This window comes from Balaenoptera acutorostrata, chromosome 3, assembly GCF_949987535.1.
Source record: "Balaenoptera acutorostrata chromosome 3, mBalAcu1.1, whole genome shotgun sequence".
Lineage (NCBI taxonomy): Eukaryota > Metazoa > Chordata > Mammalia > Artiodactyla > Balaenopteridae > Balaenoptera > Balaenoptera acutorostrata.
Genome location: NC_080066.1, coordinates 63,209,265 through 63,233,023, shown reverse-complemented (window position 1 = coordinate 63,233,023; position 23,759 = coordinate 63,209,265). Strand labels below are relative to the sequence as shown.

Here is a 23,759-nt window from a genome sequence, read left to right as displayed (position 1 = left end):
TCAAGGCTTCTGTCCTGCTCCCTTTGTGAAGCCTTTCCTGATCAGCCCAGCCTTCAAGACCTCTCGTGCCTCTCAACACCCAATGCTAATGTCCACACTCTCACTGGACTCCAGGCATATATGGTATCTTTCCATTTCCTAGTACATCTTAATTACTTGGATACAAGGACTGTCTTAGAGTGACTTACATATAATAAGCACAGTGTTCCTACTGGCCCACACTGTCTTAAAAATTACTTTGAGAATACTATGAATGTTGAGCAAAGATTCTTCTCTGAAGCCTTACCACTCTCCTAACCGGTGTTCTTTGGGGACCTCTCACCTCTGAACACAGAGTGCTCACATGCGTCTAGCATTTTACAGGCAAACTTAACCAACATGCATGCAACCACAGGGTACCATTATTTAGCAGCGTAGGTCCAAGCTGGAGGAATGTCTGACAATCTGTTGGAGATAGCAGCACTGTTAAAGGACCCAAAGGGACCCTCCAGAGAGAAAAGATTTGGGTTAAACAAAGAGCTAAATTTAGCTGCTTCCTGAATGTGTTTTCCCAATCAATAGACCTTTTATAACACTGCCCCCCTCCATGCACACAGTTGGCAAAGAGTATTGCCAAGAGGAGTATGAGCAATTAGAGAATAACAGCTTAGAAACTGTTGACACCACTCAGCATGCAGTCAATGTGTAGGATACCAGCAGCAAGCTGCCAGGATCCTGAAACCCAAGCCATTACCAAATGGGTAGTAAACATGTTCTTTTGCTACTCTGGGAATTAGCAGAAAATAAGTATTTGGGGTTCTAGGACATGAATGCCACAAGGCTAGATTGGGGAGCTAGCCAAACCACTCTCTACAACTGCAGATCTAAGTTGGTCTAGTCCTGAGGGAATACTAAAGAGAAAAGACTATATAGTCTAATTGCCATTAAACTGCCCTTCTCTTCTTATATCCTTCTTTCTCTTTAACATATCTGTATTCAGAAAAGGAAAGGAAATGTGATAGATAAGGTTTATAGAGCCTTCACCTCTCTGGACCTCAATGTCCTCAATCTGTTAAATGAGAAAATTATACTAGGTGATCAAGTAACCTAACACTAACATTTTTTTTTGTCCTAGCTTGTTTCCCCACATATTCCAGATAGCTTGCCTCATTCCGATACTAACATTTGGACAGTAAATCCAACTGGAAAAGTGTCCCCAGCCAGGCACTACGTGAATAACATCGAGTAAAAACCTGCTTTGAGACTTGTGCCTTGGAGCTGGAACAGAGACAAAATCACCTGTAGAAGCTGCTCAGCAAGATAATTGCTTGCTTGCTCTATTTCCAGCATAGATCCGGCTTGGCAAAAGGACTTCATTTCCACTCCTTATCACTGCTGAGAACAAAGAGAAAAACCAGATGGCATGAGGCTATAGGGCCTCTTGTACCCTCACTGTCATGCTCCAGTGAAACGCAGCTGGTTGCTACACACCACAAGCCGCCATACCCGAGTTCTTGGCCAATGCCTAGCACATGTGGTTTGCAGTATGTCTGTTAATGGCAAGTCTGGAAAAATATGAGAGGAGGGAACTTTCACTTCTGTCATTAAACAAAGTGTGAACATTAAGCTGGGGAGATAAGAGTATGTAGGAAGAAAAATTCCCACCTCTCCTGTTGTCTACTTTGGCAAATGTTTTCTTAGGCTCTTTTAGATCTGAGAATCTTTCCTGAATCTTATTGCTATTCTCTCCCTGTTAGCCACTTCACTCCAAGGCAGGCTATAATCTCCCCAAGCTCAGGAATTTCAGGGAAATCACATACGGCACGACCCAACCACCTCAGCTTCCAGAGAGTTACCAGTAGAGGCAGCTTATTTTGCCACTGAGGGCAGTAAAAAGGAGAACAGTCAAAAGTGGATGGACGGTGTATGTATAGCTGATTCACTTTGTTATACAGCAGAAACTAACACACCATTGTAAAGCAATTATACTCCAATAAAGATGTTAAAAAAAAAAAAAAAAGTGGATGGACGGCAGGATCTGAGTATACAACCAGACCTGCTGGACGATAGCTGCCTTTGAAAAGCTTAAAACCTGGCAATTTAAATTAAGCCTGATTCTGAGCTAGGTTGTTTGCCTTAACATAGGTGATAAAAATCAAAGGAGTTCAGCAACTCACACTGTCAGTGTCACTTAAGGAAACTACCTTAGTAAAGAGGCGTGCCTGCCAGAGTCTGATAGTGAAAGACAGAAATTAGTAGTCTTTCTTGACCTGACAACCTGCTTATTTCTTTTTTTTCACATGGAAGCTTTTACACTCAGCAAAACCAAATACCACAGAGCCCTACTGATGTTTACAAAAATGCCATGCCATATCTCTGATTTTCCCCCATATGTAACTAAGCTGTCTCCATAAATCTCCCTGTAACTGCTACTAGCATTCAAGGTTTATATTCCCTATATTCAAGACTCCAAGACTTCAGATGATTATTATACTTATTAAAATGACTGATTCCTCCTTTAGCTCCTAAGATCATTTAACAACAATAGTTTCAATCTGTAATCTAAGAAGCCCAGTTAATAATAAGTTTGGGGGGAAGGGACAGAGACAGGGACGAGGTAGACCACCTGTCCTACAGCTGCCTCAAATGCCATGTTTGAAGAAAAGATCCAAATGCTAAAAGAAAAAACAAAACCACAAACTTAAAAATCACTGAGTTAACAGACTAGGCTATCATACACAGTGACCTACCTAATTACCAAGGCACTACACTGTCACATAAGCATTATGACTAGCCAACCCTCAATGACCAGGGTTAGCAGGAGATGAGGACAGTGCAGTAAACAAATGTAATTTATTGAAACCCTAATTTTAGCCAATGGTTTCAACTACTCAGCTCTATTTCTTACCCCAGCAAACAACCAGTGAAGCAGAGTTGAACTTCTGGTAAAATCTACAGGCAGTAACAGGGAAGCCAAAGTAAAAATAGAGCTGACTATGTCAATCTAGATAGTCAGCCTCTATGCCTTTAGTTGTTAATCATAACATACTTAACAGCAGACCAGATCCTGCCAGGTACAGGATAAAAATGGACATGTAGAGAAATCAGCCCCCACCCCAGCCTAGTGGTAGGTAGGATGCTATATTGGCCACAGTCTCTAAAAGACAATATAATGGGCCAACCACCATGCCCCTTGAGTTAATTCCTACTACAGGACTCTGACTCAGAATCTGGGTCATTCTGTTTCAAGTATTAAAAAAAAAAAAAAGGAAGAGCAGCCAGTGGGACGTGGGGTTAACTTACCTGTGCAGAACTCCTTGCTCACGTTGTGGGGCACTGTGATCCGACGATAGACGATGGGCTCTGACTCCAGGATGTTCTCATCATGGCGGTACCGAGTAGGCCTCTCATTTGGGATGCCCCGGGAACGGGTACCACTTCTCCTCTCATAAGTATCAATCTCCTCAAACACAGCTGCTTTGTCAAAAAGGGCCAGGTTCCCTTCAAAATCAAAATCTGTATCTGGGATCTCCTCAATATCATCCCCAAAGCACTCGTCATCTTTATTCTTCATCTGGCCGTTCTTTAAGACACTTTTCTTTGGAGTTGCCTGATTTGGGTGCCTGCTACTAGATGACCCTGGAGAAAAAAAAAGGGACTAAAATCAGTGTGCCCACAGAAAGTGCTCATTTATAAGTGGAAAATACATTAGTCCTTTGTGGACAGTGTTACAGGAATCAATGTGAAAATGGTATAAGGTAAAGCTATTCCTAAATCACATTAAGTAGAAAAAATTACCACAAATCTCATGGAATAATAGATTTCGTATATTACCCGACTAACAGTGAATATGAAATAAGCAGTGCATCTGGAAATCTTAAGCTCTGCTCTTCATAAGAGAATTGGTAGGGCTTCCCTGGTGGCGCAGTGGTTGAGAGTCTGCCTGCTAGTGCAGGGGACACGGGTTCGAGCCCTGGTCTGGGAAGATCCCACATGCCACGGAGCAGCTGGGCCCGTGAGCCACAATTGCTGAGCCTGCGCGTCTGGAGCCTGTGCCCCGCGACGGGAGGGGCCGCGATGGAGAGAGGCCTGCGCACCGCGATGAAGAGCGGTCCCCGCACCGCGATGAAGAGTGGCCCCCGCTTGCCGCAACTGGAGAAAGCCCTCGCACGAACCGAAGACCCAACACAGCCAAAAATAAATAAATAAATAAATAAATAAATAAAAAATCAAGTAAAACTTTAAAAAAAAAAAAAAAAAAAAAGAGAATTGGTAATGACTGAGGCTTTTTTGACAACTGAATATACCAAAAAAGTGGAAGGGCAAGAATACAGCAGTCTCTTCCCACAGGTCTGGGTGGTTTGATTCTGAATGTCCAGCAGTTAATTCAGAGAGAAATACCCCCAGAGTAAAAGAAGGCCAAGTCCTCATAACCTGAAGCTCACAGGAAGATCTCATTCAAGTGGCTCTGAATTCCATGCTTACCAAGCAAGCAATCTTCTGATTTTTTAACTCAGTCTCAGGCTACCCCAGTAGGAGGGAATCCCTGGGTTTAGACAGATTCCAGACCTTGAGCCAGATATACATCTACCACTATAAGTTGATATATTTTGATTTACAGGCCTGTTTTTATATCTTTTGGTTAATGTGAACTCTTTTCTCAAAATTTCACCACTTCTAGGAAGGCAATTTCTGAACCATCAAATGACGACAAGGACCATATTGACCTGATCCTGTAGAGGGCACACCAAGATGCATATCAACACCACAGCAGTCAGTCACTCTCTGTCTCTGAAACTCTGTTTGGCCACCACATATCAGTCAACTACTCCTCTAGCAGCCAAGGCAGAAGACCCCACAGAATTCTCCAAACCATCCCTTCCCAGAGAATCCTGAACTGAATTTATAGTTTGAGCCCCATCTGATCACCCTGAAAGGATGGACCAGCTGACTGGTATGGCAAATGGAACTGCCAACATAGTCTGGATAAACATCATGCACTTCCTTTTGTGAGGACAAGCTCCTCAATTATTGAAAATACTCAAGAAGAGGTTAGGATGATCATGAGCAAACCCCCTCACACGTATCACCCCAACTATACTGCTCTAACTTTTCTCACAGCAACTCCCTTCTATCCAATGGACCATGAGTCACGAGACCTAGGATCTATTTGCGTGTTGTATAATCTTATACCTATCACCCAACTTCTCAATTTCCTTGTGTGTAAAATGATCACTGTGGTACCCCCAGCAGGGTTTCTAGTACATAGCAGTCAGTCAATAAATATTTGTTTAATGTTATCAATCAACATCAGCAAGATCAATTACAATAATTATTCTGAAAGATGTATACTATGCAAATATAACTCGTGTCTAAGTCTTCCTAATGCCAAATATTGGTATGGAAAAGGGCTATGCTGGCAGTTAGGATGAGATTTAGGCCTCTGAGAAAAACCTAAGGCTGACCAAAATTATGAAGGGGAGGAAGAGTTGGCTGAGTCACCATGAACAGCTGAGATTACGAACCACTGAGAAGCTTGTCAAAGTCTGGGTTAAGTTCTAGTTCTGATAATTTGATAAAAACATTTAGTGAGAGCATGCTGTGTGCCACAGCCAGGTACCGGGAATATAGTACATAACCAAGACATGCTACCCAAAAAGGAAGGAGGAGAGATATATAAGCAAATAACTAAAATACAATATAATGAGAATTATAATAGAAGTTTATATAAAGTGCTACAGAAATATGGATGAGAAACAGAGCTGGGTTAGGAATGGGAGAACAAGAATGAAAATACAGGGCTTCCCTGGTGGCGCAGTGGTTGAGAATCTGCCTGCCAATGCAGGGGACACGGGTTCGAGCCCTGGTCTGGGAAGATCCCACATGCCGCGGAGCAACTAGGCCCGTGAGCCACAATTACTGAGCCTGCGCGTCTGGAGCCTGTGCTCCGCAACAAGAGAGGCTGCGATAGTGAGAGGCCCATGCACTGCGATGAAGAGTGGCCCCCGCTTGCCGCAACTAGAGAAAGCCCTCGCACAGAAACGAAGACCCAACACAGCCATAAATAAATTAAAAAAAAAAAAAAAGACAGAGACTCTCTAATTAGAATGTAAATACTGTTAAATACTGTTAAAAAAAAAAAAAAGAATGAAAATACAAGGTCAGGATAACACCATTAGCAATGTATGTAGGCAAGGGAAGAACTAGAGAAAAAAGTCCAGTTTGTAGGATTATCAATGTATTGCCTCAATATTAAATCAATAGGGACTTCCCTGGTGGCGCAGTGGTTAAGAATCCGCCTGCCAAAGCAGGGGACACGGGTTCGAGCCCTGGTCTGGGAAGAGCCCACATACCGCGAAGCAACTAAGCCCGTACGCCACAACTACTGAGCCTGCACTCTAGAGGCCATGTTCCACAACTACTGAGCCCATGCACCTAGAGCCCATGCTCCACAACAAGCCACCGCAATGAGAAGCCTGTGCATCGCAACGAAGAGTAGCGCCCGCTCGCCAAAACTAGAGAAAGCCCACGTGTAGCAATGAAGACCCAACGCAGCCAAATAAGTAAATTTATTTTTAAAAATAAAAAATATTAAATCAAGATTATTAGGAAATAGGTCTCTGGCCCAGTGGTCTCTCTCCTAGTGGTTGTGTGCATACCCAGGAGTGCAAAGGATGATCCACTGGGATGCAGGGAGAAGATATTGAATATTTTATTTATTCTTTCTTTTAACTAAAAACAGGAAGAAATTAAGCCTTATGAACTTAATGTACAGATGGAAATTGGCACCCTTATGAGGTTTCATGCCACCCAATCACTGCCAGTATTTGAACTATCTGAGGAATGATGTTCCATAACAAGAAGTGTGTCCATCCAAGTGGATTTACATCAAAATGTTTAAATTGTGGTAAAATATACATAACATACAATTTACCATTTAAACCATTTTTAAGTGTACAGTTCGATAACATTAAGTACATTCACACTGAGCAACTATATACATTTTTAACTACTAAAGCATACAAAAATGAGCAAGTCGCTTTAAAAGATTCCTATAAAAAAGCTATGTATTGGGACTTCCCTGGCGGTCCAGTGGTTAAGACTCCATGCTTCTAATGTAGGGGGTGCGGGTTCAATCCCTGGTTGGAGAACTAAGATCCCACATGCCGTGCAGTGCAAACAAACCAAAAAAAAGCAGCTATGCATTAAAGATAATACTAATAATGCAATTATAAGTGAACAAGAGAATGGCAGGGATAACACTTCCTCTATTTCTCTTTTTTTTAAAAATTATTATTTATTTATTTATTTATTGTTTGGGCTGTGTTGGGTCTTCGTTTCTATGCGAGGGCTTCCTCTAGCTGTGGCAAGCGGGGGCCACTCTTCATCGCGGTGCGCGGGCCTCTCACTGTCGCAGCCTCTCTTGTTGCGGGGCACAGGTTCCAGACGTGCAGGCTCAGCAGTTGTAGCTCACGGGCCTAATTGCTCCGCGGCATGTGGGATCTTCCCAGACCAGGGCTCAAACCCGCGTCCCCTGCATTAGCAGGCAGATTCTCAACCACTGCGTCACCAGGGAAGCCCCCTCTATTTCTCTTATAGGCTTCTTTAACCAGACTGTTTTAAAAATTTAATCTAATCAGATCTAAGAAGACACCCTCCCAAATTAAAAAGTAATCAAGGTTATTCCAAATATGAATCCATATGGACTACCACTGATTAACTTCACCCTAAGTGTATACTCTACATCATAGCCCTGGGGCCAAATCCAGCCCAAACACTGCCTGTTTCTGTAAATAAAGTTTTACTGGAACAGTTACATTCATTTGTTTACATATTGTCTAAGGCTGCTTATGTACTACAAAGACAAAGTTAAATGTTTGAAACAGAGACCTTATGGCCTGCAAGGCCTAAACTATTTAATATCTGATCCTTTACAGAAAAAGTTTGCTCAGTCTGCTCTACATCATGCCTCTCACAGGTATTCTCTCCAACTATGACTGCCATTAAAATAAAAAAAATTTTTTTTTAATTAACTGAATGTAACCAGAATTCTTTGAATCTCTGTTCTATTCAAGGTGTTAAGTGTGTCACTTGTCATTCAGACCTGTCAGCCAATACTATGCCTGGTCCACCATAAGTAAACAAGAATCTCTGGTGAATTATGAAATGAAAACAGCCATATCAAAAAACAAAACAAAACAAAAAAACCCCAAACAACAAAAGCCTCTAAAGAGGTTATAAAAAAAAGACAACTTGAGACTATGAGAAAGAAAGGGAACCAGCAAAAACTATGCCAAGTGTGTTGCGTGACTGAAAAGGACAGGAAGATGAAGTCAACAATGATTCAAGAGGGAGTATGAGGCAAGGGCTTCACAGGAAAGCAGTTCAGTCATGTCCATTATGAACTGACAATGAACTATCCTGGACCTATCAAAATGACAGATGAAGACAAGCAGTTAATCAATGGTAGAGAAGACAGAGTAAAAGAAGCAAAACGGGAAATCATTTTTGGCTTGGCCACAGACTCTACAAACGTAACTTACAAACCCACAGTTCTGACTTTAGAAAGTATCAAGTATTTTCTCATGCTCCCTCTGACTAAAGATCTTCCATTCATTCATTTGACAAAGATACACTAAGGATCAGCTATGTTCCAAATACTGTCAGGAAAGCAGACAGTGAAAAAAATTTCCAAGAGGAAATACTGACACCATAGGTCAGCAAGAAAAAGAGAATATAAAGTAAATGAAAGGCAGGCTAAAATTCTCAGTTGTCTCTTATTCTTCCCTTCCCTCATACCTTAAAACAAATATTGGGAAGTCCTGGGTCAATAAGCTGTCTCAATACTTGGCTTATTCAGCCCAAAGGGCCTGGCTCTGTATTAAACTGGCCTTTGGCCACTAGGAGAGAAAAGCACTTCCTCTGGAAAAGATAAACAATGCTTCCCAGATTTCTTTACCTTTCAATTACAAGGGCCAAGTGTGTGTTAAGACTAGAGGCTGGCCGCCTTCCTGTGCCATTTTGCTGCCAGCCTTTGGCACAGAGGCCCTTTGGCCAGGACAACTTATAACAAACCCATTGTTGTGTAACACTCAGTGCCACTTATTTATTGGTTTTTGTCACACACATATTGTAAAGGGGAACTTTGTCCTGCACTTACAGCATGCTAAAGGGCACCTGAAGGTCAAATTACAAATGTTTTAGTGCCAGACTCAATGGGCTTTGTGAGCAGGTTCCTGAGAGTATCTGGTACCTTGTTTTCAACTCCCAAATTCCAGGCCCTGGTAATCAGTCAACTTCTTGGGCTCCAGCAGCAGCACCAGGGTTTTCAAGTCTGGTGGATATATGAAGCACATCCAAGGAGGTTAAGAAGTCACATTAGAACCTCAGAAGGACCATGAAAACTTAGCAAAAAATAACTTTAGGGCCTCAGATGGTGGGATCACTGTTACACTAAACAGACCATATAACAGGCCTCAGGAGGTTTCCCTCTGCTCCCTGGGACTGATGCTCCATTCATCCACTTGACAAATATTCTAAGTGGTCAGTTCAACAACCAAGGTCACAGGAACTACTCTTTATAACCACCCTCCCACCCCCCCTTCTTTTACAACCTAAAAGAAGAGATTAAAATCTGCATGTGCTAAATCTCTCATCAGTTTTGGATTAGGTAACTAGAACCAACAAATCCGTCAACAACTTATTACTAACTTTGAAAGAACAATTAAAAGCCAGAATCAGCGAGAGATTATATTCTTATAGCTTTATCAATCTATTAGTCTCAACATCAATGTACATATACCAGAGAAAATTTGATTTAGAGATCTCTAATGAGAAAAATACTTAATCTCCATTTCTCACTCATCCATGAAAAAAACATTAATAATCTACATTACAACTGTGGTGGGAAGAAACCAATCTACTTCCTTGGAATCCTTAAAATGCTACATAAATGCTAAGTCAGTCAATCTCCGGCAGACCTTCCTACTTACCTTACAGGGTTCACTGACCAGATAAATAAATGTAACTCTGTTTTCTATCACAAACCAATTCTGAGCCACATCACATCATCAAATTCCCAGGCCACAGACATCTTCCACACAAATCTGGATTCAAAAGAAATTCTCGAAAAGAGAGTCTAACAGTTTACTGCCCATGATCTCTTTACCTTATTTACATGCACTTAATAATCTAGGAAAGGGGAATGGATCAAACAGCGAAAGCAGAAGAAGTGTCAACCAGAGTACACTTTTTTTTTAAATTTTTAAAAAAAATTTTTTAGTTTTATTTTTTTGGCGGCGTTGGGTCTTCGCTGCTGCACGTGGGCTTTCTCTAGTTGCGGCGAGCGGGGGCTACTCTTTGTTACGGTGCACGGGCTTCTCATTGCAGTGGCTTCTCTTGTTGTGGAGCATGGGCTCTAGGTGCGGCGTGGGCTTCAGTAGCTGTGACGCATGGGCTTAGTTGCTCCGCAGCATGTGGGATCTTCCCGGACCAGGGCTCGAACCCGTGTCCTCCACATTGGCAGGCTGATTCTTAACCACTGCACCACCAGGGAAGCCCAACCAGAGTATACTTTTGAGAGTGACCCCCCTTTTTACTATATCAGAGTGACTTGTTAAAGATCAAATAAATTACTTGTTTTGAAGTTAACTGTACTCTTTCAAGAGAGTTGCTATAATCGTTAGTAATGGGGGAAGAAAAGTAAAAGAAACAAACTGACAGTCTCACCATAACACCCAGCAATCACACCCCTAGGTATTTACCCAACTCACCTAAAAACTTGTGTCCACATAAAACCTGCACACAAATATTTACAGCGGCTTTATTCATAATCACCAAAAGCTGGAAGCCACCAAGATGTCCTGATATATCCATACAATGGAATATTATTCAGCAATAAAAGGAAATGAGCCATCAAGCCACAAAAAGACATGGATGAATCTTAAATACATATCAAGTGAAAGAAGCTAGTCTGAAAAGGCTACATACTATGTGATTTTAATTATGTGATATTCTGGAAAAGGCAAAACTACAGAGGTGGAGGGTAAAAAGATCAGTAGTTGCTGGGGGAGGGGGGGCGGCGGGCGGTACCTGAGGGAAAAGGGGAAGGACGGAATAGGTGAAACACAGGCGATTCTGCAGAGTACTGTAATGAGAGATACAAGATATTATGTACTTGTCAAAACCCACAGAACTTTAGAGCACAAAGAGTGAGCCTTAATGCATGCAAATTTTTTTAAAAATCACTGAGGAGGTTGGAGGGTCCAAGGATGAAATGCTGAATGTAAGGGAACAATCTGTTACGAATACATGAAACAAGTCAATGAAGGGGGTGGGAGTATGGATTAGGGTTAGTAATTCTGATACTGTATATTGGAATTGAATAATTTAAGTCAATGGATGGCAGATCGTATGGGTTTCTCAGTTGGAGGGAGAGGTTACAGATAAGGAGGAGGCTAGAATGATCCACGTGGTAATGGATTAGACTTGGACACATCACTATGAACTCATATTTAGCTTAATATTATAGTAGTGAAGGTTACATATAGAAGTATTTACAGATATGTGTACATACACTGGTTGAGTATACACATATATATTTTCCTGCTCTGTCAGCTGAAGGGCGACACCCAGTAGCAATGAGCACATCTAGTGGCTAGACTGTGGTTTGTAATACCATTCTCCAGTAAAAGGAAACAAGGCTCCTTGGAGACATGGCTGATTCTAGGGCTGGGGCAGGAAATATAAAAGATAAACCTGGAGCACCTTGTAGTGCCAGAAAGTAAGGAAGTACTGGGGGGAAAAAAAAACCCACCCACAATGATGGGAGCATGTCAAAGGTACACAGTAGCCAACTGGAAGAGCTCTCAGAATCCAAAGCTGAAACAATCTGAGTACCAAAATAAAGTGGTATTGAATTATAAGCCAAAGTATAAAATAAATACTTATAAGTCCATACTGATAAAAACAAATGATAAAAACAAATGAGAGAGAAGAGACAAACCTCTGGTGCAGAAGAATTCCAAGTAACTTATGTAGATATTCTGCATAAGTCTCCACGCCTTAGGTGTGGGCTGTACATAGTGACTTCAGAGGAGAACTCTGACACACACTACCTCAGCCAGGAAATCAAGGTCAACATCAAAAGTCATAAACCATGGTGACAGTACCTATTCTTGATATGATGTGATGAAAATGACACTTTCTCTCTGTGGTCTTCCTCCCAAAAGCATATAACCCCAGTCTAATCATGAGAAAAACATCAAATACCAATTGAGGAATATTCTACAAAATAGCTGACTAGTGCTCATCAAAACTGTCTAGGGCATCAAAAACAATGAAAGTCTGAGAAACTGTCAGAGCTAAGAGAAGACATGACTACTAAATGTAACGTGGCATGCTGGATGAGAGTCTGTAACAAGGACATGAGGTAAAAACTATGGCAATCTGAATAAAATATAGACTTTGGTTAATGTATCAACACTGGTTCATTAAATGTAACAAATGTATCATACTAATGTTAAGATGTTAATAACGGGGAAAATATGTGTGAAAAAAGTAATTTACAAATTGCTAATGAAGATTATCTACAAGTACATGAGAGATTATAAACTGCTTGAACATTCGAACTTAACAAAGAGTCAATTTTTTGGTAAAGAGAAAAGGTGTTTTTGTTTTTTTTTTTAAAGGGCAGGTACATCAACTTCGAAGCTCAGTACATTGGTTCTACCTTTTTATTTATTTAGAAAAAAGTTTTGTTTTTTTTTTTTTTCTTAAAGAGAGAATAAAGCAAAGTACAGAAGGTTGAAGTCTAAATAGAAAAAGTCATTTTGTATCCAATAATTTTACAGTTTTTCAAAGGATACAGAAGAACTAACAACTCAATTTCAGTCTCAGATCTTCAATCACTGTCAATTCAGAGAGTTATTTAAGAAGCAATGAAGGAAAAGTGCCTTGAAATACCTTTTTTTTTTTTCCTCAAAATTTCAATAGTTTATTCACGGAATCAGGCATTTTCAAAACTTAAAAATGCTGGCTTCTGAAGGGCCACACAGATTCTAGTGAATCTGCTATAATTCATTATTATAACATTATTCTAGTAAATATTCAATATGTTAAAGAGCATACCTGATTCTAGTGAATTAACTATGGTTCTATAACGAGCAAATGACATTCAACAATTTGTCAGTACCAAATAAAACTGGGCATTAACACATACCAATGTATGCCCTCCTTGGTGTGCCGGCAGGGACAGTGAACACAGCAAATTTAAAACTGTGTCTGTCAGAAACTGTAAGATCACAGAGATGTCTAGGCCCGTCCCTTCCTCTCCTCTGAGGATGGGAGTCAAATCACAAAAAGAGAAGTTATTCAAGAATCCCCAGAACAGCTTTAGTGCAGGTTCAACCCAGACATCACTACTACCACCAGTTACCAGATTAAAAACAACATCACTTTTGTCTATGTGAACTCTAGGCAGATCACTGACTTTTTTTGAAGGAAGGGAAGTGGTGGGAGAGGGCAGGGAGCTGGTGTGAGTCTCTAACAGCTCATTTCCTTTCCCTTTAATATCTTGACGAACTAGCTCCGGAAGAAAAGAAACATGCTATATTTTTGTGAAGCTCTGCCAGCATCCTTTTTTTATTAGGGTAATAAATGACTTATTTAAAGAACAGAAGTGGATAAGTGGACAGGACACATCAGATTAAGAAGAAATATTAATTTGATCCAACTTACAAGAGTTGTGCCGACGACGGAAACTTTTGGACTGACTCAAGGATTCCATGTGCCTGTCCACATAGCTCTTTGAGCACTGCTGCTGGGGAGAGACGGCAACATCTTGGCTCTTCACATCTGTCCTCTTAGGGATGTTCTGAGGGGCACTGCTGGAAGAGGCTGGCTTCTTGACCAACTTGCCCGTGCCATTCTGATTGACACCTACTTGGCACCCAACACCAGAGGGGCCTAATTCTGTCTGATGAAGGTCTCCAAAATGTTGGTTTTCTCCAGGACCTGGTATCTCCAGAATTTTTAATTCCGTTATGTCACCTGCCCTGAAATATACAAAAGAGTCCAAGTCTCAAAATTATAATAGTGATAACAGAGATGAAACTGGGATCAATAGCAACCAGCTACACCTTTACAGGGCTGCATTTCAATGAGTCATCAGAGGCAAAACCTAGAAAAGGTAGTAGAGCACTTAAAGACAAGGCTCAGCCACTGACATTCAACTGACACAGCACTGGCCTTTAAAGAGACCTATTGTTAAGGGGGAGTTGGGGAGGGGGAGGGATGGACTGGGAGTTTGGGGTTAGGAGATACAAACTATTACATATAGAACGGATGGACAAGGTCCTACTGTAAAGCACAGGGAACTATATTCAGTGTCCTGGGATAGACCATAATGGAAAAGAGTATAGAAAAGAATGTATACATATGTATAACTGAGTCACTCTGCTGTACAGCAGAAATTAGCACAACATTGTAAATCAACTATACTTCAGTAAAAAATAGAGACCTATTGTTAATCACAAAACTATCATTAACATCTTAGATTTCTAGACTGCTGAATAGTTTTTTTTCATTCATTCACTCACCTGCTCATTCGATAGGTATACACAGAGTACTTACCATATGGTAAGCCCTGTACTAGGAGTGGGGTATATAGATATGAAAAGCATTACATGCCCACAAGGAACTCACAGTCTGGTCAGCATATTCAAGTAGGTAATCAAAAGTGTTAAATACTATGACAGAGGTGTGCACAGGGGACTAGAGCTCCCCAAAGCAAAATACATGTGAGTCTGGCAGAGACAGATGAAGCGCTTAAGCTAAGTCTGGTCGGGGAAGGAAAATAAGAGTTGGCCAAGCAGAGTATGGTAGGGAGAGGGGCATCTTAGGCCAAGGCTCAGAGATTGAGAAAATGTGGGCCATTTGAGGACCTGCAAATGTCACAGTGTTACTGAAGAGCAGAATGCTTATGGAGGGCCATTAGGAGCTAAGGCTGTGGAGGAAATTAGGGATCAGATCATAATCACACTGGATTTTCCTGGTAGCTGTAAGGAAGGTGGAGAAACTAGACACAGGGTCACCAGTTAGGAGATGAGGCAAGAAATAAGAGGGGAAGTGACAATGCAAAGAGAGAGGGGAGGACAGAACCAAATAACACTTGGAATCCACAGAATTTGGTAACTAACTGAACATGAAGATCAAGAGAAAGAATTTATTATGACTCCTAAGCTTCTAACTTGGGTGAAAGGTGTCGTTAGTCACTAATTAAGGGTACACCTTGGGAGGAAGAAATCTGCAGATAACATAATGAGCTCAGCTTTGAAAATCTTAAATTTAGGATATTCTGTGGGATATCCACCTGGAAATGACCAGTAGACAATTAAAGTGTATGGAACTCAGATAATGGGTCTAAGTTAAAGATTTGGGATCTCACTAATGTGTAAGAAGGTACACATGAGACTGTCTAGAGAGAATAGAGACTCAGAAAAGAGCCAAAGATAGAACTTTGACTAACCCCATCTTAAAAAGTGAGAAGAAAAGGAATCTGGGGGCGGGGGGGGGGGAAGGTGTATAAAGGAATGGAGGAATATGTGGCAAGAAAACCCAAGGGGTGACAAAGAAACAAAAAGAAGAGGCCATTCCAACAGTTAGGGCACATTTGAATAAGATTAGAATTGAGACACTCTACTGCATTTGGCACTTGGCAAAAGCTACTTCAGCAAGATGGTAAAGTTGGAAAAAAGACAATGGTGGAGTAGGGAGGGCCTAGAGGGACCAGGCCACAAAGGGAATGAAAGCAGACTACAGTTGACCCTTGAACAACACAGTTTGAACTGTGCAGGTCCACTTATACATGGATTTTTTTTTCCCTACTAAACACATTCTATAGTACCACATGATCCATGGTTGGTTGAATCTGCAGAGATAGAACCATGGATACTGAGGGTCAAATGTAAAGTTATACACAGACTGTCGATGGTGCAGGCAGTTGGCGCCCTAACCTCCTCATTGTTCAAGGGTCAACTGTATTTTGCTCTGAAAATAATTGTGAGAACAAAGAGAAGGGAAATGACAGGGCAATACCTAGTGGCAAATGCAAGGTGTGTGTTGGGGGGGCAGGGGGGAGTGTTTTTACTATGGGGGAAGCCTGGGAATGTTAGAAAGCGAAGAGAAGAGACAGTATAAAGGTTGCAAGTGAGGACACAAAAGAAAAGGAGATAGAAAAGGATAGCACGTAAAGCATACGCACGATAACGTTAGCCCTGAACACAAAGGATATTTCTTCCATGAAGACTTCAGAGGAGATAAGCAATAAGAATGGATACACCTACAGAAAAGGTTACATGTGGATGTTGTTTAGGAAGTCAAGGAAGCTCTTGCCAGACAGTCTCTTTTTTTTTTTTAAAGATTTTTTGGTTATTTAAATGTTCTTTTATTTTTTTATTTTTTAATTAATTAATTTATTTATTTATGGCTGTGTTGGGTCTTCGTTTCTGTGCGAGGGCTTTCTCTAGTTGTGGCAAGCGGGGGCCACTCTTCATCGCGGTGCGCGGGCCTCTCACCATCGCGGCCTCTCCTGTTGCGGAGCACAGGCTCCAGACGCGCAGGCTCAGTAATTGTGGCTCACGGGCCCAGTTGCTCCGTGGCATGTGGGATCTTCCCAGACCAGGGCTCGAACCCGTGTCCCCTGCATTGGCAGGCAGATTCTCAACCACTGCTCCACCAGGGAAGCCCCTCTTCTTTTTTTTTTTTTTTTTTTTTTTTTTTTTCTTTTTTTTTTTTTAAATTAATTAATTTATTATTTATTTTTGGCTGCACTGGGTCTTTGTTGCGGTGCACGGGCTTCTCATCGCGGTGGCCTCTCCCGCCGTGGAGCACGGGCTCCAGGCACGCAGGCTTCAGTAGTTGTGGCTTGCAGGCCTAGCCACGCCACAGCATGTGGGATCCTCCCGGACCAGGGCTCGAACCCGTGTCCCCTGCATTGGCAGGTGAGTTCCCAACCACTGCGCCACCAGGGAAGCCCCAGTCTCTTTTTTAAAAAAAAACAAAACAAAACAAAAGAAAGGGAGGTTTCTGTCAAACTTGTGAAAAGAGGGATGTGGAGACATCTAAGGTTGAGATCTGTTAGCAAACACTAAGAAAAATACATTCCTGTAGCTAAGAACTTCAGCTACTGGCTACAGTGTGCCTCTGGAGATAAATCATAATATAAATCTACAAAGAGAGATAGTTACATGGTGGGGCGGGGGGGATCAATAAAGACCTTAGACGTAAGAAAGCACAAATAATACAAAACTGAGAAAGGAAATCTGAAATCATAAAAGAAAACAGAAATATTATTCTGAATTTGACGCATTTAAATATAATATTGCATGTTTGACAGAGATAAGAAAAATGTTTCACAAACCCTGAATCATTAGCTGAAAGCTAATTACGACACAAAGTCTCTGCTGAAAGAGTAGAACTATAAGATCTAAGATTGCAAAATCTCACCCCTGATAAGACTCTACTCAAAAGTAGCCCTATGCAAGAGAATATTGGCAATGAGACCTAGGTCAAGCTCCACAGATCACCAGACTGGATTTGGAAGAATCAGGATACTCACCTGAAAGTGACTTCTGGCACAAGGCACTTCACTCCATTGTGGAAAGGCCGGGTGAGAGAAATGGTCTGGCTGACCTGATCCACTGCTGATACTCTTCCCTGATAGACACCCAAGCTATCTCCACAGTTGATGGACACAATACTGCCCAGCCAATCCGTAGCCATATTTCAGATGTGAGACCACCGCGGAGAGATGGAACAATGCAGTGTACCTTGAGAAACAGATAAATCTTTAATAAAATTCACCAAACATTATATCAGGTCTGTACCAGGTGTTGCTCAATAATATATATTCTATCACATCCTTAATTGAGGTAATAAAGCATAAAAAATAAAGCTTTTTTTTTAGTAGGAGTAAGCATACTAATGAATAAGCAATACCATTATATATATAGATCTTATAACTGCTTTAAACCACATGTACTGGATAAATATTTACCTGGACATCAAATCACAAGAACTATCACCTGTTTATAACATTATATTTTAATATATCTGCCACCAGAATGCTTTCAAAGAGAATAAGAAACAATATATTAAATAATAATGTTGGTAGTCACAGTAGCTCATATCAGACTAACCCTCTTGCTGATGATAATGAAAAATTGTGGACAAAATTTTTTTTAAAAAAGCTGACTGAAGGCATTAGAGAACACTACACCAAACTACAGAATAACATTCTTTTCAAGTTCACGAACACATGCTGGGCCTTAAACTAGTATCAATTCATTTCAAAGGACTGAAATCAGACAGAGTATGCTCTTTGTCCATAACAGAATTAAATTTGAAGTTGATAATAAGATATTTCAAATATCCCAAAATATCTGGAAATTAAGCAAGACATTTCTAAATAACCTATGGGTCAAAGAAGAAATCAAAAGGGCAGTTAGAAAATAGTTCAAATTCGGGACTTCCCTGGCAGTCCAGTGGTTAAGACTCCGCGCTTCCACTGCAGGGGGCGCGGGTTCGATCCCTGGTCGGGGAACTAAGATCCTGTACGCCATGCCACGTGGCCAAAAAACAGAAAACAGTTCAAACTCAATGAAAATGAAAATAGAACATATCAACATTTATGGGATGCACTTAAAATAGTGTTTCAAGGAAATTTATATATTTATCTATTTCTAATATAAATGCTTATATTAGAAAAGAAGAAAGGTTTAAAACCAATGATTGGGCTTCCCTGGTGGCACAGTGGTTAAGAATCTGCCTGCCGGGCTTCCCTGGTGGCGCAGTGGTTGAGAATCTGCCTGCCAATGCAGGGAACACGGGTTCGAGCCCTGGTCTGGGAAGATCCCACATGCCGCGGAGCAACTGGGCCTGTGAGCCACAATTGCTGAGCCTGCGCGTCTGGAGCCTGTGCTCCGCCAGAAGAGAGGCCGCGATAATGAGAGGCCCGCGCACCGCGATGAAGAGTGGCCCCCACTTGCCACAACTAGAGAAAGCCCTCGCACACAAACGAAGACCCAACACAGCCATAAAATAAATAAATAAATAAATAAATAAATAAACCCAAAAGTTAAAAAAAAAAAAAAAAAAAAGAATCTGCCTGCCAACGAAGGGGACACGGGTTTGAGCCCTGGTCTGGGAAGATCCCACATGCCGCAGAGCAACTGAGCCCATGCACCACAACTACTGAGCCTGTGCTCTAGAGCCCATTAGTCACAATTACTGAAGCCCACACGCCTAGAGCCCATACTCTGCAACAAGAGAAGCCACTGCAGCGAGAAGCCTGTGCACCACAATGAAGAGTAGACCCCGCTCGCTGCAACTGAGAAAGCCCGCGTGCAGCAACGAAGACCCAACACGGCCAAAAAAAAAGAAAAGAAACAAAAGGGTTGCAACAGAGATGTCAGATAAAAAATTAAGGCAAAAACACAGAAAGAGATTTAATTCATGTCCATACAGGGTACAACTCACTAATAATATATATTACTATAATTCTCCACATAGGTAATTTTATTATATCAAAATATAATATAGACTATAAAACAAGTATATAAAATATTCAAGAATAGGGACTTCCCTGGTGGTGCAGTGGTTAAGAATCCACCTGCCAATGCAGGGGACACGGGTTCAATCCCTGGGCCTGGAAGATCCCACATGACGCGGGGGAAGATCCCACAGCTGGTGGAGCAACTAAGCCCATGCACCACAACTACTGAGCCTGAGCTCTAGAGCCCGTGAGCCACAACTACTGAGCCCATGCGCCACAACTACTGAAGGCTGTGAGCCCTAGAGCCCAGACGCTGCAACTACTAAGCCCACGTGCCACAACTACTGAAGCCCATGCACTCTAGGGCCCACGTGCCACAACTACTGAGCCCGCATGCTACAACTACTGAGCCCATGCACCTAGAGCCCATGCTCCGCAACAAGAAGCCACCACAACGAGAAGCTCACAGACTGCAACAAAGAGTAGCCCCCACTCACCACAACTAGAGAAAGCCCACGCATGGCAAAAACCTGATGCAGCCAAAAAATGTAAAAAAAAAAAAAAAAATTCAAGAATAATTTTTTAAGTCAACAGAAGAGAATTAAGACAATCTTCTTTGATGACTCAAGCAGCAGAACATCAATATTTTTTAAAATAAAATAACATAGATACTTAGTTTAATAACTATATCAGGCTTCGTATCCTCCAGTGAAAGAATACAATTATACCTTGCTTTTGTTGTTAAAACAAACAAACAGTGATGGAATAAATGGATATCCATCAGTAGAAAATGAACACTGACCTAAATCTCATAATTTATATATACATTTACTCAAAATGGGTCATGGACTTAAATGTAAAATGTCAAACTATAAAACTTTTAGGAAAAGCATAAGAGGAGCCTTCAGGATCTAGGGTGAGGCAAAAAGTTCTTAGACTTGATCCATTAAAAGAGAAACTGATCAGATGGACTTCTTGAAAATTAAAAACTTTTGCTCTGCAAGAGGATCCTTGTTAGGAGGATAAAAAAGACAAGTTACAGACTGGCAGAAAATATTTGCAAACTGCATTATCTGACAAGGACAAATGACTAGTATCTAGAATATATAAAGAACTCTCGGGACTTCCCTGGTGGTCCTGGAGTAGCTAAGACTCCGTGTTACCAATGCAGGGGGCCCAGGTTCGATCCCTAGTCAGGGAACTAGATCCTGCATGCCACAACTAAGAGTTCGCATGCCGCAACTAAAGATCCCGCATGCCACAACTAAAGATCCTGCATGCTGCAACTAAAGATTCCACATGCTGCAACGAAGATCCCGTGTGCCACAACTAAGACCTGGCACAGCCAAATAAATAAATAAATAAATATTTTAAAAAAAATTTTTAAAAAAGGACTCTCAAAACTCAATGGTAAAAAAAAACCCAAACAATCCAATCCATAATGGGCAAAAGACACAAAAAGACATTTCAACAAAGAAGATATACGGATGGCAAATAAGTACACGAAAAAGATATTCAACATCATTAACCATTAGGGAAATGCAAACTAAAACCACAATGAGATATCACTACATACCCACCAGAATGGCTAAAATGAAAAACAGTAACACCAAGTGCGAGCAAGGATGTGGAAAAACTGCTTTACTCATACACTCATACATTGCTGACAGGACTACTAAATGGTGCAGCCATTCTGGAAAACAATATGGCAATTTATAAAAAATCTAAACATGCAACTCCTGCATGACCTAGCAACTGCACGACTGGTCATTTATCTCAGAGAAAGGAAGACATAAGTGCACATGAAAACCTGTACATGAATGTTCATATCAGGTTTACTCCTAGTAGCCTCAAACTGGAACAGCCTAGATGACCTTCCATTTGTGAATGGTGAAACAAACTGTGGTATATTCAGGCCAGGGAGAAAAAGTGAAAAAAGCCAACCCCAAAAGATTACATTCTGTATGATTCCATTTGTGTAATATTCTTGAAAGGACAAACTATAGAAATGGAAAAGAGATTAGTGGTTCCCAGGGGTGAGGGAAGTGTTGGGAGGCAGGAAGAAAACAGGGATGACTATAAATGAGCAACATGAGGGATCCTTGTAGTAATGGAAACATTCTATATTTGACCATATCAATGTCAATATCCTGGTAGTGATATTGTACTATAGTTTTGCAAGACATCACCAGTGGGGAAAACCAGGTAGGGTATATGGAATCTCTCTGTATTATTTCTTACAAGTGCATACGAATCTACAGTTATCTCAAATAAAAAGGTCAATTTTTAAAAAAATCAACGTCTTCTACCACATTAACAAAGTAAATGGGAAATCATGAATGGTCATGTCAATAAATGTAGAAAGATAATCTGACAAAATTCAACATCCATCCATGATATAAAAAAGGGGCAGTGGCATCTACAAAACAATTAAAGCTAACATCATACTAATGGTGAAACAATGAATTCTTTCCCCTGCAAGACTGGGACAAGGCAAGAATGTCCACTCTCACCACTTCTGCTTCTTATTCAACACTATATTTAGGTCCTAGCCAGTGCAATAAAAAAAGAAATAAAAAGCATAAATATTGGAAAGGAAGATGTAAAGTTATCTTTATTTGTAAACTGTATTATTGACTGTGCATGTAGAAAACCCTAAGGAATGTATCCCCCCAAAATCCTACTAGTATGACTTTAGCAAGATCACAGGACACATGCTCAATATAAAATAAACAACGATATTTTATATAATAGCCACAAACAAATGAAAATGAAATTTTAAAATACTATTTATAATAGTATTAAAAAACAAAATACTTAGGAATAAATCTAATGAAAAATGTGCAGGACCTCTATGATAAAAACTGAAAGACTGCTGAGAAAAATTAAAAGAAGATCTAAATAAATGGAGAGATGTACCACATTCACAGACTGAAGAGCTTAAAGTTATCAATTCTCCCCAAATTGATCTATGGATCAAATACAAATATTAATAAAAATCCCAGCTGGCCTTTTTGGAGAAACTGAAAAACTGGTCCTAAAATCTATAAGGAAATGCAAAATACTTAGAATAGCCAAAATAATCATATAAAAGAAAAACAGAGGTAGTTGTTTTACACTATCTTATTTCAAGTTTTACTATAAAGCTATAGAAAATCAGTGTGGTATTGGTGCGAGGATAGACAACAAGATCAACAGAACAGAGTCCAGAAATAGACCTACACACATATGGTCAACTGACTTCTGATCAAGGTACCAAGATAAATCAATGGAAAAATCAAAAAGTATTTTTCAATAAACGGTGCTAGAACAACTGGATATATATGAGAAAAAAATAACGTTCTAGTCCTATCCCACATAGATACCAAAAAATTAATTTGAAATAAACTATCTAAACATAAAAGCTAAAACTAAAGCTACTGGGAAAACAAAAAAATAGAATATTTTAGTGACCTTAGGGCAGAGAAAGATTTCTTAGCCAAAACACAAATAAGTACTAACCATAAAAGAAAAAATCTGATGAATTAGATTTCATCAAAATTTTAAAGTCTTGCTCATCAAAAGTCATCATTAAAGAATACAAATTGGAAGAGGTATAAAAAAGATGCAGGAGAACAGCTGGGAGGCAACTAGAGCAGCCCATTTAAGAGATGGTGGTAAGCTGGAATAGGCAGAAGCAATGAAGATGGAAAGAAGATGACAGATTCAAAACCTATATAGGTGATGGTTTAAATTTGGTGATGATTTAATATAGTAAGTAACAGAAGGGGGGGGAATCACCATTAAGAAAACAAAAGGTGAATGGAACACACATAATCCCACAGCCTTTATACACATACCATCACATTGTGTAACAACAGCAGCAGCTAGCATTTATTGCACACTTACTATGTCTCAGGAACGAGCTAAAACTTTAGGGGCATTCTTTCCCTCAATCATCATGACAACCCTATGAGGTAGCTACTTTACTATCCCATTTTACAGATGGGGAATTTACAACGGAGAGATTATAATGGATATTTTACATACTTGTAATCAGAGCATAAAGGCAGCTTCTTAGTACAATGGCATATTTTCCATGCTGTACATATTCCACTGCATTCACAAGTAACAGTTTTTTTCTCAATGGGCATTTAGATAATTCCATTTTTCACAATTATAGTTAGTGCAGCAATGATCAATTTCATTCAGTGCTTGTCTTAAATAATTTTCTCAGGATAGAGCCTCA

The 23,759-nt window shown here is 40.5% G+C and overlaps 1 protein-coding gene across 3 annotated transcripts in view; it reads right to left on the bottom strand.

Annotated features, from left to right (window-relative positions):
* Positions 1–23,759, bottom strand: part of EDC3 (enhancer of mRNA decapping 3) — a 53,217-nt gene that overhangs the window by 18,648 nt on the left and 10,810 nt on the right. For all 3 annotated transcript variants that reach the window (XM_057543581.1, XM_057543579.1, XM_028162718.2), the window contains 3 exons: positions 17,597–17,807; positions 13,717–14,033; positions 3,283–3,618 (listed from right to left, as the gene is read on the bottom strand). In XM_057543581.1, the coding sequence (XP_057399564.1) occupies positions 3,283–3,618; positions 13,717–14,033; positions 17,597–17,760 (817 nt within the window). In that variant the 5' untranslated portion in view covers positions 17,761–17,807. The remainder of the gene's footprint in view (positions 1–3,282; positions 3,619–13,716; positions 14,034–17,596; positions 17,808–23,759) is intronic.